This window comes from Podarcis vaucheri, assembly GCF_965113315.1.
Source record: "Podarcis vaucheri genome assembly, chromosome: 16".
Taxonomy (NCBI): domain Eukaryota; kingdom Metazoa; phylum Chordata; class Lepidosauria; order Squamata; family Lacertidae; genus Podarcis; species Podarcis vaucheri.
Genome location: NC_138754.1, coordinates 10,413,220 through 10,428,796, shown reverse-complemented (window position 1 = coordinate 10,428,796; position 15,577 = coordinate 10,413,220). Strand labels below are relative to the sequence as shown.

The following is a 15,577-nucleotide window of genomic DNA, read 5'->3' as shown; positions in this document are numbered from 1 at the left end:
CTGCATCTTAAATATCCCATACGTGCTGTTTTCAAGACCGTGCTTTCTCACAAGAGCATGTGCTACATATTATTGCGCCCTCCCCAGCATTTTTTGGGGTGAGATCTCAGTGCGAAATCACACAAGATCACAGCACTCAAAGTGGCCAGCATATTCGCACACAGAAAAATGGGATTTCCCGGGTTTTTCCCCCACGGGACACTTGCAAGTTATGTACCACAAGATGCTGGGGATTGAATCTGGGATCTGAATGCAAAAGGTGTTCTCTGCTTCTGAGCTACCAAAATGCCCCCATTTAAAACCATTTATTTCCTGCCTTTCATTTCCTCACTCCCCACCAGAAGCGGACTTCCAGGAGGTATTCTGCGCCAAGGCGTCGGAGGAGGATGGGCCCAACTCCTCAGCAGATACAGGTGAGGGAAGTGGCTTGCTTTGGTAGCCATCTTTGGACCTGGCTGTTTGTGATCAGGCAGATCCAGCCAAAGGTGCTGGCTGCTGAAGCTGAGTGAGGTTGCCATCTTTGAACCTGGCAAATAAGGCGCCAGCGGATACAGGTTGAGGTCAGCGACTGCTTGAATCATGAGGACTGCCACCTTGGAATCCAGACAGCTCCCACCCACCTGTTCCTCCGTGCAGATAAAACACGTCAGGAGTCCAAGGAGTTAATTGCCCTCACAGGTTGTCTTGCCTCTAGTTACATCGTTTTATTTTAAGACACAAAGCAGATGATTAATGACAAATTGCCTTGAGTATTATTACTAACAGTTTTTGGCATCATTCTTTTTACGAAAGTGTAGTAAGTCTGAACGCTGTACTCATTCTTACTACAGTGCAGCCTAAAACATTGTGAACATGCTCCTCCTTGCATGGCAACTGTGATCCTCAGAAGGGGCACCGCTGAGAGTAACCACCTGCCCCAGCAGTGTCTTTAGCCTGCACTAGAAACTGGAATTTTAGTGTTGCAGCTTCAGCCCTCTGTAATCAATTAACAGCTGAAATGAGACAGGTGTCTAGCGCCTTGAAATCGAGGTGGCTATTGTAAACACTGTACGTTTAAGAAGTATTTCCTGCTCCTGTGACTCAGGGTCCTTCCAGACCTCCTCCTTATTGTCTCTCCATAGCTATTTGTGCTCATTATGGTGCCAGGAAGGTTATACAGATGACTCCTCACGTGTGAGCGATCTACTTGTGTGTAACGGAGCCAGGAACCTAGAAGTGGAACCCGGAAGTGGGGAGCACTCTGGAGAGTCCTTGTGGCTCGTAAGGAGACCCTCCCCAAAGACTCGGGCTCTGGGGAGGATCTTCTCACGAGCCACAGTGTTCCCCGCTTTCATGCGTTCCACTTATGCGTGCAGGGCCCCCCGAATATACACCCATCGTAAGTGGGGAGGTGCCTGTACACAATCCCACTTCCAATATTGTTTTTGCATGAAGAAGTTTCAGGGCGGACGTATTGCTTATTTTCCAGTTTGTTCGTGTCCCATCACAATCCCAGTGGGGTGCCATTGCACCTGCCCCCTGCCTGCGCTGGGTGCCACGCCCCCAGGATGTGTGCCATGACCCTACGGGCGGCACGCCCCGCCCCCAGGACGTGTGCCAGCCCTGCCCCCACCTGCTCCCCACCCCCACCCCCCGGTGCCGGAGCATAAAGCTTCGCCACTGTGTCCCATAGCATCCTGCAGAAATCACACAACCTCTGATACCCCTGTGTCCTGTACCCCACCATCAATTGTGATGTTCAGAGCTAGAGTGCCTCTGAAGATGGAGGCTCTTATTAAAGGTAAAGGGTAAAGGGACCCCTGACCATTAGGTCCAGTCGTGACCAACTCTGGGGTTGCGGCGCTCATCTTGCTTTATTGGCCGAGGGAGCCGGCGTCCACCTTCCAGGTCATGTGGCCAGCAGGACTAAGCCGCTTCTGGCAAACCAGAGCAGCGCACGGAAACGCCGTTTACCTTCCTGCCGGAGCGGTACCTATTTATCTACTTGCACTTTGACGTGCTTTTGAACTGCAAGGTTGGCAGGAGCAGGGACCGAGCAACGGACCTCACCCCGTCGTGGGGATTTGAACCGCCGACCTTCTGATCGGCAAGTCCTAGGCTCTGTGGTTTAACCCACAGCGCCACCCGCGTCCCGGAGGCTCTTATTACCTGCCATTAATACCTTGCCTCCCTCCTTCCTCCCTCCCTTCCCAGGGCCCTGCTCAGAAGCTTGCCTTTTACACCCGTCACTCTGCGAGCTGCCCCTGCGGGCTCGCTTGGCAGGAAAGGCCAAGCTGGAGGTGCCACGGAAAGCGCCGCTGCAGCACCTGTCCAAGACTGGCACGCGCTCCCTGGGGGACCTGAAGGTGTGCCGTGGGACGCGTGGGCTCGTGGCCCGTTTCCTGCACAGGTCCAAGCGCAACCTGGCTCTGGCGGGAGCAGAAATGGCAGGGCGAAGCAGCACTCCGGGGCGCAAGCAGGTACGGAGGGCAAAACAAGTTTTCACCAGGTAGTGGAATTTCCTATGCTGTTTATTTTTTGTTTCGCGTGAAATGGAGTTCTTATCAGCTCAGCAATCACGGTGGCTGGTGGGACGGAAGGCAAGTAAGTGAAGATGATGATAATTAATTTATTACTTATATGCCACCCTTCTGGCTGAGTTGCACCAGCCAATCTGGTCAGCTCCCAATAGAATACAGTGGTACCTTGGTTTATGAACTTAATCCGTTCTGGAAGTCCGTTCTTAAACCAAAGCGTTCTTAAACCAAGGCGTGCTTTCCCATAGCAGCGGGGCACTCAATTTACAAATGGAACACACTCAACAGGAAGCAGAACATGTTCTGCTTCTAAGGCAAAGTTCACAAACCGAAACACCTACTTCCGGGTTTGCAGCGTTCTTAATCCAAGTTGTTCGTAAACTAAGCTGTTCTTAAACCAAGGTACCACTGTATATTAATAATAATAAAAATTTATTATTTATACCCCGCCCATCTGGCTGAGTTTCCCCAGCCACTCTGGGCGGCTCCCAATCAAGTGTTAAAAACAGTACAGCGTTAAATATTAAAAACTTCCCTGAACAGGACTGCCTTCAGATGTCTTTTAAAGATAGGATAGCTGTTTATTTCCTTCACATCTGAAGAGAGGGTGTTCCACAGGGTGGGTGCCACTACCAAGAAGGCCCCCTGTCTGGTTCCCTGTAACCTCACTTCTCGCAATGAGGGAACTGCCAGAAGGCCCTCGGCTCTGGATCTCAGTGTCTCAGTGTATAAGAAACACAGCAAGACATCAGACATTAAAAACTCCCCGAGTTGGGAGATCACGAGACTTTAATCTCAGGGTTGTGGGTTTGAGTCCCATGCTGGGCAAAAAGATTCCTGTGTTGCAAGGGGTTGGACTAGATGACCCTTGTGGTCCCTCCCAGTTCTACAATTTTCTGTTCCTTTTTGTTCTCTTCATTTGAACAAGAATTCTTTTGTTTTGTTTTAAGAAAGCCCTTTCCCTCTAATAGTGGGGTAGGAGAGCTGGGCGGGGGGGGGGAATTAACATCTAGCAACCCATGTGCCGCTTTGGTTTCAGATACTACATGGGTAAAAGGTAAAGGGACCCCTGACCATTAGGTCCAGTCATGGCTGACTCTGGGGTTGCGGGGCTCATCTCGCTTTATTGGCCGAGGGAGCCGGCGTACAGCTTCCGGGACATGTAACCAGCGTGACTAAACCACTTCTGGTGAACCAGAGCAGCCCACGGAAACGCCGTTTACCTTCCCGCCAGAGCGGTACCTATTTATCTACTTGCACTTTGAGGTGCTTTCGAGCTGCTAGGTTGGCAGGAGCAGGGACCGAGCAACGGGAGCTCACCCCGTCGCGGGGATTCGAACCACCAACCTTCTGATCGGCAAGTCCTAGGCTCTATGGTTTAACGCACAGCGCCACCCGCGTCCCGATACTACATTGGTAGACTAGTCTAAATAAACCCGGGGCACAAATTGCCACGGCCCTCTAGCGGCTAATTTACCAGAAGTAATGTATTTAGCATTAACTCTGGAAAAGTATACTTGATTCTGACCAAACTTAGCCTCTGGAGCTACTTGTAAGCTGCCTGTGTCCTATCCCCCCCAAAAAAATCTTCCCCCCTCAAATAACAAATGTAATAAATTAAAATCCACCCACAGTGGATGGAAACAGGAAAGAACCCAGCAGGAAGGACTCCATGATTAGGATGTCAAAGGCAAAAATATAACCCCCCACCCCCAGTTTTGAAATGCTGGGAAACCCCCATATGATGTGGGCCATTTCAGGTATTTAAGGAGACAAATTAATGGTGCTGACTAATTAGGGTTAAACATCCTAATTGCCCGAGGCTTAGGGAACAGCTCTTGAAAGAAGGCGACAAACTGAACCAGCTCCTGTTTAGGTTTCACAATGAATTCTTCCTTGATTAAATTCCTTGTGGGAGGCTGCTTCAGAAACTGAACAGCCCTTCTGACTTTTTCCTGAGAGTAAGCCCAAGTATAAAGTCTACCCTCATCAATACTCCCTGATCTCTTGGCGCAAATTGTAGAGGTTAGTTTGACGATGCCCTATCTTTGCTGAGCGTTCCTTCAGATTGGTTTGCAGGAGAGTTGTACAAGAACAAACATTGCACCGTGTTCACATGCCTCCCTGTTAATCTTTCATGTCTTCCTGTTAAACACGCTTCAGCTCATTTCGCCATCCTTAATTGGAATGTTACCGTAAATGTCTGGTGTTGTTTTCGCAAATGGATTTTTTTGCGGTCGGTGACAGAATAAGCCCATCCTCTTTAGTTGCGCAAACCTAAATATCTGGTAAGTGCTTTAACCCCTTCCACAAAATCCCGAGGAGCTAGGCCCATGCTGTACCTAAAGCACATTTCCCCACCCACAAAGCATCATGGGAACTGTAGTTCGCTCCACACTGGTGTGCAATGCCCAGTACCCTGAGCAAACTACAGTTCCCAGGATTCTTTGGAGGGAAATAAATAATGTGTGCACAGCGATGTTGTGGAGGTGGCCTAAAACACGCATTGCTCTTTTTATCCCTCAACAACAGCAAAGCTGAAAAAGCATTGGCCACAGATGCATCAGGCTTCCCAGAGTCGTGCCATCTTGGCTAAGATGGCTCCTTTCTTGACCCTTCCTACCAGATGAAGAACTTGTTGTTTCTGCCCAACTCATAGACCTGAGCAAAACATAGGCAAGGCAAGGGTTAAAGGCACAGCAATTGCATTGCATGGTTTAAGCCAGGGGTCAGCAAACTTTTTCAGCAGGGGGCCGGTCCACTGACCCTCAGACCTTGTGGGGGGCCAGACTATATTTTTTGGAGGGGAATGAACGAATTCCTATGTCCCACAAATAACCCAGAGATGCATTTTAAATAAAAGGACACATTTTACTCATGTAAAAACATGCTGATTCCCGGACCGTCCGCGGGCCGGATTTATCGTAGAAGGCGATTGGGCCTGATCCGGCCCTCAGGCCTTAGCTTGCCTACTCATGGCTTAGTGTGAGCTGAGATGTTGAGCCAGCAAGTGGCACCTTGGTGAAGTATACCTGAAGGAGCGTCTCCACCCCCATCGTCCAGCCTGGACACTGAGGTCCAGCTCTGAGGGCCTTCTGGCGGTTCCATCACTGCGAGAAGTGAGGTTACAGGGAACCAGGCAGAGGGCCTTCTCGGTAGTGGCACCCGCCCCGTGGAACGCCCTCCTATCAGATGTTAAGGAAATAAACAACTACCAGACTTTTAGAAGATGCCTGAAGGGAGCCCTGTTTAGGGAAGTTTTTAATGTTTGATGTTTTATTGTGTTTTAATATTCTGTTGGGAGCCGCCCCGAGTGGCTGGGGAAACCCAGCCAGATGGACAGGATATAAATAATAAATAAATAAATTATTATTATTATTATTATTATTATTATTATTATTATTATTATTTTGCAGAGTGGGGTGGGCACAGCAAACAACACACACATATATTACAATTGCTTTGCAAAAGCATTATTAGTGAAAATAATGTAGAAAAAAGCTATATATGTGTGTCTATATGTGTGCGTGTCTATTTTCTACATGATTTTCACTAATATCTGTATTTATTTTATTAAATTTCTATACTGCCCTTCATCCAAGGGTGGTTTACAGTACAAAGACACATAGCATAGCAACGAACAAGAAAACAACTGTGACATACAGTGGCGTAGCGTGGGGGGTGCCAGGGGTGCCGGCCGCACCGGGCGCAACATTTGGGGGGGGCGCGTTTGGCCGGCCCCCCTCGAGGAAGCGGGAACCTCTCCAAGGCGCAGCGCGCCGTTGGTGGAGGAAAAGAGCCGTGCAGCAGCAGCAGCAAAGCCAGGAGGAGGAGGAGGTGGAGCGAGCCTGCTAATTGCTTGCTGGGAATTAAGCGGAAGGATGCTCCGAAGGCTGGCGGTGGGGCGGAGAGACCTTCTCCCCACGCCAGCCTTCGGATGGCTGTCCTGAAGACTTGTGGTGGGAGCAGTGGCGTAGCGTGGGGGGGAAGGGGGGGCCTGCCGCACCTGGCGCAACATCTGGGGGGGGCGCGGAAGAGACTCGAGTGCTAAAATCCACGCGTTAGGGGGCGCAAATTACTTGCCTTGCCCCGGGTGCTGAGAACCCACGCTACGCCACTGGTGACATAGGTATCTCTGTACCCATTAATTAGCTGGAGAGCTGCGTTGCAAAATTCGGAGAACTGTGAATTTGGAGGGACGGCTCCATGTATTGCTTCAGAAGGTATTTGCAAGGTTCGCCTTTGAATGCAGACTGAACTGAATCCCTCCCTCCTGTTAACAACGCAGTACAGTGGTACCTCGCAAGACGAATGCCTCGCAAGACGAAAAACGCGCAAGACAAAAGAGTTTTCCGTTTTTTGAGTCGTTCCGCAAGATGAATTTCCCTATGGGCTTGCTTTGCAAGATGAAACGTCTTGCGAGTTCTTGCAAGTTTGTTCCCTTTTTCTTAAAGCCACTAAGCCGTTAATAGCCACTAAGCCGTTAATAGCCGCTAAGAAGAGAAGAAGAGTTTGGATTTGATATCCCGCCTTTCACTCCCTTTAAGGATTCTCAAAGCGGCTAACATTCTCCTTTCCCTCCCCCCCCCCACAACAAACACTCTGTGGGGTGAGTGGGGCTGAGAGACTTCAGAGAAGTGTGACTGGCCCAAGGTCACCCAGCAGCTGCATGTGGAGAGCCGCTAATAGCCGCTAAGCTGCTAAGCCGCTAATAGCCGTGCTTCGCAAGACGAAAAAACCGCAAGACAAAGAGACTCGCAGAACGGATTAATTTCGTCTTGCGAGACACCACTGTATCTGAAAATGCAACGCAGCCGGCTTAGCTTCAGGCTTGTGGAGGGTGGGGAGGCGAGCAAAACCACCAGTATAACCTCTTGTGCAACAGCTGCTAGGTCTGCATTTTTGGAGCAGGAGGATGGAAAAAAAGAAGTATCTCTGGAGAAATACGTCAAACAGCCTGTGGGGATGTGAGCAGCTCTCTCCATGGGCCCCTAAGACAATTTTTTACTTTTCTGCCTCGCCCACCTAAAAAGAAGAGCCGAACTTCTGTGGCGAACCTCTCTGAAACAAGTCTGGCTCTTTTATAATAATAATAATAATAATAATAATAATAATAATAATAATAATAATAATAATAATAATAATTTATTATTTATACCCCGCCCATCTGGCCGGGCTTCCCCAGCCACTCTGGGTGGCTTCCCCAAAAATGTTAAAATATTGCAATTCATTTAGCTGCCAGAAGCCGTGATTCCTGTTTTGAAAGCGCCGCTTGCCAATCTCTCTGTGAGGTCGGAGCTGCTCTCCTTTTAGTATGATTTCTCTTGAAAAAAATAAATATTAATGTTATAGAGTACAACTTAGAAAAAATACAAATATACATTTTATACAATTTTTTTTTTTTTTAGTACGATTTCTCAAGCTGCACGGCCAAACCTTAGCACTGCTAACAGGGTTCGAGGGCAGGGAAGAAAATTGCAGCTCTGGCTTCATCTTCCTTTACAGGCTGTCATTTTGTTTTTCTCTCAGGTGCCCCGGCAGAGGCTGGAGCGGAGCTCTCCGGAAGGGATTCACCTGCAGAGCTGTGGGGACCTGAGCTCTACCTCCTCCTTGCGGCGCTTGCTCTCTGGCCGCCGGCTGGAGCGAAGGCGCCCCCACAGCCTTAGCGGACTCGTCCGAGAGAGCAACCTGTAAGAGGGCGTTTAATGTGCGTCTTCCCGATGCCGACGATTGTGGCTGCTTCGTGACTCGGGCCTCGGATCAGGAAGCCCGGGGCTAGATTTCTGGAGGAACTGGATTGGGGCTCCTATAGCAAAAACAAGCAAAAAACCACCCACCCTCCCACCTCAGTCAGGAAGACAGAAGGAAGGAATGCAGGGGTTCCGCCCTGCGGAGATGGTGCAATGACCAGGTGTTGATTGATGGGCCCATGAGAAGCATCGTTCTCATTCGCTCTGCAACCTCCTCCAGGTTGTGTGGCGTGGGAAGGAGCACTCGCTCTCCAGTGACTCCTGATGGCTTGCACGATGGGGAACGCTGGCAAACGCTGCGGCCGGCAGCACTCTTGGCTCCCGCAAATTGACTTGTATGTATCCAAGGAAATGTTGACTGCCTGCCAGCCAGCTGCGGCATGCAGCGGCAGAGGCGGATGCCTTGCACAGGGCAGTGGCTCGCTTCCCCACATCCTGATGCTTCACGGCGTTGTGTGGCGGGGTGTGTGTGTGCATGGCAGCCGCTGTCCCGTCTGAAGAGATGCGTGCCCAGGAATCCCGCTTGACCTGGCAAAGGTTTCCTTGGCACGAGAAGAGGGGTGGGGTGGGAGTGATCCCAGCTCTTCTATGCACATTTAATTGACATCACCAGGGATTTCCCTGCATGGCCACCTGAGAGGTACCCTACCTGGACTTCTCACCTCCAGCTGCTGCTCCCCCTCCCACAGCCCCCCGTGCACACACACCATGCCCAGGAGCTCAGCTGCCCTAGCGTATGTGTAACATCAAACCCTTTGCCTACTACTGATACCTCACTTTTAGCTGTGCCTTTGATTGACTGGTTGGTTGGTTGGTTGCTTCCTCTCTCTACCCAGGTGCTGGAATCACTTTGGAGAGAAAGAGAGCTTCCCACTAGGGTTGCCGGGTCTCCCAAGACTCGTAAAGACCAAAGCTGGCTCATCTGCCCCAAAGCTGCCTCTTTCTCACAGTGGCCCCAAACAGAGATGCCTTTGGGACTCCCAGAAAGCAGGGAATGAGGGCAAGAGCCGTCCCTCTGCTGCCTCACTTCTGCCCTGCAAAAATAGACTGCCTCTAAGCCTGGAGGTTCTGCTGATAGCCACCTCCTCCTTCCCTAACCTTTTAAAGCCATCCAACGAGGCAGAAGGTGCCAAGCCTAGGAGCTTAAAGGGTGAGGCCTGGCCACTGGTGGGGCAAGATGGGGCTTAGCGCCGCACAGTGTGGGGTGGAGCAGAGCAGGTCTGGCTCCAGATCTGAGGCGAGCCCCAGCCTACCCCAGTCTCGTGTCATGAGTGTATTTTCCCCAGAATGCCCCTCCAACGACCCTGTTGTGGGGCACTCTGGGAATTTTGTTTCAGCGGGCAGCAAACCACCACAGGGTTTCTGGCAACTGCGGTCAACCCAGTGGACATGCAGGGGCCTCAGCGGCTGCCCTCAGGTGCTGAGTGCTGGCGCCAGCCCTGGGCAAAGGATGGCACATCCCAGGCGGCAGGGGGGTGGGAGTCAAGTTACACCTGCTGCCTCTGGGCAAGAGGAGTCAGAGCGAAGAACAAAATGTTCTCAAGTCAAGCAGCGACTTTCCCCACTTCCTTCACTTGACCCTGACCCCTTCTCATACTGATCTGTTTTACTCCTCACCTCCCGTTAATAATTCGGATTAATCGTCTACTGTCACAATCAATAGGAAGAGTTGAGCAGACAAATAAATGCTAGCTACATTGTTAACAAGGGACACGGGTGGCGCTGTGGGTTAAACCACAGAGCCTAGGGCTTGCCGATCAGAAGGTCGGCGGTTCGAATCCCCGCCACGGGGTGAGCTCCCGTTGCTCGGTCCCTGCTCCTGCCGACCTAGCAGTTCGAAAACACGTCAAAGTGCAAGTAGATAACTAGGTACCTCTCCAGCAGGAAGGTAAACAGCATTTCCGTGCGCTGCTCTGGTTCGCCAGAAGCAGCTTAGTCATGCTGGCCACATGACCCAGAAGCTGTACACCGGCTTCCTCGGGCAATAAAGTGAGATGAGCGCTGCAACCCCAGAGTTGGCCACAACTAGACCTAATGGTCAGGGGTCCCTTTACCTTTAGATTGTTAACAGTTTCAGTTAACAAGCATTCTTCCTTGCAGAGTCCCTTACTCCGTCCCAACCCAAAACTTACAACCCCTGCCCCCCCCCCGGCACCTGCTCTGGCCTTCTTCACTTGAAGACTCTGAGAAGGGAGGCTTTTTAGCCCCTGGCATCCTCAGGTCAAACTCCGCAAGACCCGGCAACCCTATTTCCTGTTGAAGGAGGAAGTCTGCATGTACACCAAAGCCACACACAGCCCCCAACCGGTTTGGTTCCACGCTTTCCTCTGTCGTGTGTCCTCCCACTCTTACCTCGCTCTTTTGCAACACAGGTGCGCACATCTGTAAGATGACAGGGCTCCCTTTTCTCTCTCTCCTTTTTGCAGAGCTGAGGGGAGTACATGGCGGGGGGCGAGGGCGGGGTGGAGAGCTCGGTTGGCAAGGAGGGCTGCTGACTCTCTCCTCCTTGGAAAGATGCCTATGTTCCCTTTAGCAGTCGCATGAGTCAAACAGGCGGAATTTGGCCTGCGAAATGTGGCGATGCAGGTGTTGCCAAATTTCCAACCGTGGCTGCTAAGAAGCAAAGAAGCCAAGTGGAGTTGGGAAAGCTAGTGCCCTGGGAGACGCTCACCACTGTCAATTTGAGTTGCACAAATACTTATCTGAGATAAACCAAATAAAGCCATATCTATCTAATCTGTAGCTGCTGGTTTTTGTAAGACGACTTCATTAAAAAACACCTACACACAGCTAAGATCTCTCGCAGACCTTGTTTAACATTTGATTTGGTTGCGCTACGCTGATGTAGGAATTAGGCAATGCTTTGTCTTTAGTAGAACATCATGCGATTGTTGTTGGCATGTCTTCCCATGATACAGTACATTGAACCCACACATTTCACAGCCGTTCCTTACCTTTTCTTTTTTTTTAATTCAAATTTTTTTATTCATATTTGCACATATATACCGGAAAAACATAAACAAAAAATCCACCACATACCTTATACAAATTATATCCACTTCACAAATCATAAATAAAATACATAACTGAGTTAGTCTCAACTGAGCCTTGGACTTCCCTCCACTCCTTTGGTAAGTATCAAATAAAGTATATAGTCGCGTACTTTTTAACTCTTTTACATAGGCCTTTCCCGCTGTTAGAGTTATTTCAACCCCGCCAGTGTCACCTGAACTTTAGATTCCATATACAATAAATATTTCTTCCAATTGTCATGAAATTTCTGTTCGTCTTGGTCCCTTAATCTTCCTGATATTCTATCAAGCTCAGCATAGTTTATCATTTTAACCTGCCACTCACTTATGTTGGGTATTACTTCTAATTTCCAATTTTGTGCTAACATAGTTCTTGCAGCTATCGTGGCATATAGAAACAAGATCTTATCTTCTTTTTTAATTTCTTTACCGACCATTCCTAACAAAAAAACTTCTGGCTTTTTGGGAAATGTATATTTCAAGATTTTTTAAAGTTCATTATAGACCAGTTCCCAAAAGCTTTTCACTTTGCAACACGACCACCGCATATGGTAGAGGTCACCTTCTACCTCTCTACATTTCCAGCATCTTTTATCCTTCAACTTATAAATCTTGGCTAATTTCACTGGCGTATGGTACCACCTGTAGATCATTTTCCACAGGTTTTCCTTTAGTGCCGTGCCGTAAATCTCATTTTCTTGTTCCATAGTTCCAACCACCTCTCAAAGTCGATGTTATATCCAATGTCTATCGCCCACTTAGTCATTGCCTCCTTCACCTCCTCATCTTTAGTATACCACTCCAGCAAAATATCGTACATCCTTGACAGTGTTTTGTTCTTACCTTCTATAACCTCCACATTAAATTTAGATTTTTTATCTTCAAATCCTACTTTCTTTTTGTCTTCTTTTAGCAGGTCATTTACTTGGTGGTATTGCAACCACCCAGTAAATAAAGTTTTGATCTCTTCATATGGTCTAAGTTTAATCCCTTGATCTGTCTTCCAAATTAGTTCTTCATAGGTGGCATTCTTCCCTTCCATATTTATTTTTTTTATACAGTAGTTAACTTTTATAGTTATTTTTTTTATAGACTATAATAGTTTATAGTTGTTGTTTAATAACGAAATCAGCCTATAGTTTTTCACCTCTAAAGCATCCACATCTTTTTTAGGAATTAATGTAATATAGGCTTCGTTCCAGGTGTTCGGGATCTTCCCTTCTTTTAAAGTATTGTTCATCACTTCGCATAGGTTTGGGCTTATTTGATCACGTAGTACTTTATAATATTTGGCTGACAGACCATCTGGCCCCGGCGCTTTGCCAATTTTCATCTTCGATATTGCCTTCCTTACCTCCTCCTCCGTAATCAGCTGATTTAATAATTCTTTTTCTTCAGTTGATATCTGTTGTAGATAATGTTCTTTCAGATAGTGTTCTATATCATAGCCTGACTCCTTACCTCTTTTATATAAATCCTTATAGTATTTCTGAAACAACCTTTTTATTTCATTTGGGTCTTCCACTATCTTATCTCCATCCCTTATCCTACATATCGTATTTTGTTTTTTCCTTTCTCTTAGTTGCCAGGCCAAATATTTTCCTATTTTATTAGCGGATTCAAAACTATTCTGTTTCAACATTTTAACTTTCCCCTCAATCTCCTGATTTGCTATCATAGAAAATTGGGCTTGTAATAACTTTATATTTTGTTTTAGAGTCTCATCACCTGGCTTATTAGTTAATTATCTTTCATTCTCCATTAACCGTGCCAAGATATCCTCCTTCTTTTTCTCTTTTTCTTTTCTTTGATGACTGTTTTTCTGAATTAGAAAGCCCCTCATAACGGCTTTCCCTGCATCCCAAACCATTACTAAATCTGTCCCTTTATTTAAATTCCACTTAAAGTACTCTTCAATTGTGTTGTTTTTTTTGCCTTAGTCACTATCTTTTGATCATTAAATAGAGATTCGTTCATTCTCCATCTAAGTACTCTAGCCTCTTTACCCTTTAACTCTAAATATACTGGATTATGATCAGATATAGTCTGTGGGAGAATTTCAGATTTGATTAAATTCTGTATCAATTCCTTAGTGGTCCAAATACCATCTATTCTCCCCCAACTCTGGTTAGGATTTGAGAAGAAAGTATATTGTTTTACAGTAGGGTTTTTGAATCTCCACGCGTCAATTAGTCCCATATTATCAACCAAATCAAAAAATGTCCGCGGTAACTTGCCTTCCTTAATCTCTTGTTTTCTTGTTGATCTGTCCAGGTTCGGTGACACCACCCCATTAAAGTCACCCATCGCTATCATTTTTTGATCCATCCACTCTGTTAACCTATTACCTAATTCAGAGAAAAAGGCTGCTTTTCTGTCATTAGGTGCGTATAGTCCGACAACAATAATCTTTACTCCTTGAAGCATAATCTGTACTACAATCATTCTCCCTTGTTCATCTTTATACAGTAATTTTGGATCAAGTTTTTCCTTTATATATAGAACCACTCCTCGTTTCTTAACTCTATCTGAAGCCACAAAATCCAATCCTAATCTCTCATTGCTTAAAATTCTCTTATGCTTTCTTGTTACGTGAGTCTCTTGTAGGCAGATTAAGTCAAGGTTCTTTTTTAGTAGAATGTGCGCAATCTGATTCCTTTTATTTTTATTGTTGAGTCCGTTCACGTTCCAGGTCAAAACTTTTAGAGCCATCACTTGTATACAAATAATAAGATAACAAGTCTAGATTAGATCTACTGTTTTTTATCGTCTATCTCTTATCACTTTCTAGGTTGAATCTGCATGAGGTCTTATCACTTCTCACCTCCCAGACGGGACTCTGGTGTAATTAGCAGTTGCTTGACACCTGCAGTTCACCAAGTGAAGCCTTTTCTCCTGTTGCTGCATGCCCTCTGTTGGGGGGGAAAGCTCCTCTTGCCTGTCTGCTAATTTAAAAGCGCAGGAGCCAAGCCAGATGGAAAACAGTGGCTACCCAGGTTGTCACGGAGTCCTGACAATCAAATTGTCGGGTGTCCAATGAAGACTGGAGATGAAACTAAAAGCATAAAGAAGTCAGGAGGGGATGGAGGGCTCATGGGGTGGGGTAGGGAACCGATTCTACTCATTTGAATGTGGCAAAATGTGAATTATTTGCAGACGCTGTTCAAAACCACGGAGGGCTCTTCAGTGCAAACTCTCATTAACTGTAGGACGACCTTTCAGTGGGCTTGGGTGCTGTGTTCACCCCAAGAAATTTATTTGGGGGGGGCAGTTTCTTTTTAAAAAATGGTGATTATTTAGAAATATACAAGTCTGTCAATATATGGCAGTGATGGGGAGCTGTTTTCAGACTGAGGGCCACATTCTCTTCTGAGCTACCTTTCAGGGGCCACCTGCCAGGGGTAGGTGGGGCTGGAGGGGAACAAGGAGTGCGAATTTTACCTCAGTATAGGAGGCTAGTTTCTGCACACACTCGCTATTGCTGATATTAATATTGTGCAGCATGAAGTGTTTGGATGCATAAGAACTGGCTCGTTTTGGAAAGAAAGCATTGCCCAGACCCATAAAAATATTATTCAGAGTTTACTTGCAGAACTCATCAAAAATGGAACAACAAAAAAAAAAAACAGGAAATGATACACCCAAAATATCCATTAGATCTTGGGCAATTTCCAGCACAGGCTCAGCATCTTCTTAGAAACAAAAGATAATTAAAAAAAAAAATCCAAACTGTGTCTCTTCCCCCAAAGCCTGCATTCCAGCCCCCATCGGCCTAAGGCTATGCAACTTTTAGAGAGCCATTTGCATCCTTTTGTTCTCTGTCGGGTTCAGAGAAACACTGAAGCCACCAACCAACCTTTCAAGATGGCGGTTTTGGAATCCCACACCTTCGTCACCTGATCTAAGGTTACAATACTCACCTGTTTGCTGGCAGGAAACAACCATTAGTTAATTTATCAACTCAGCGGAAGCTCAGAGAGAGTTTGCCATTCCATTCCCTCCAACATTTCTCCAATGAAAATAGGGACGTCCTGTTCCATAATAATACATAATAGTTTTATTATTTATACCACGTCAACCTGACTGAGTTGGCCCAGCCACTCTGGACGGCTTCCAACATATAAAAATAATATCAAAACATTAAAAAATAATAATACAGGGCTGCCTTCAGATGTCTTCTAAAGGTTGTAGCGCTACTTATCTCCTTCACTCATGAGTGGCATAACTCTGTACCCTCCAATTTTTCTCAGATGAAAATAAGGAAAAACAGGGCATTCAG

The 15,577-nt window shown here is 47.0% G+C and overlaps 1 protein-coding gene and 1 long non-coding RNA gene across 6 annotated transcripts in view; both read left to right on the top strand.

Moving 5' to 3' along the window:
* Window positions 1–9,103, top strand: part of ENTREP3 (endosomal transmembrane epsin interactor 3) — a 35,193-nt gene extending 26,090 nt beyond the window's left edge. For 4 of the 5 annotated variants that reach the window (XM_082202181.1, XM_082202180.1, XM_082202179.1 and 1 more), the window contains exons 10-12: window positions 342–413; window positions 2,194–2,459; window positions 8,046–9,103. In XM_082202181.1, the coding sequence (XP_082058307.1) occupies window positions 342–413; window positions 2,194–2,459; window positions 8,046–8,210 (503 nt within the window). In that variant the 3' untranslated portion in view covers window positions 8,211–9,103. The remainder of the gene's footprint in view (window positions 1–341; window positions 414–2,193; window positions 2,460–8,045) is intronic. The other variant, XM_082202182.1, reaches the window with a different exon arrangement.
* The window catches only part of LOC309520794, a 104,131-nt gene that overhangs the window by 32,565 nt on the left and 55,989 nt on the right, over window positions 1–15,577 (top strand). The window lies entirely within an intron of this gene.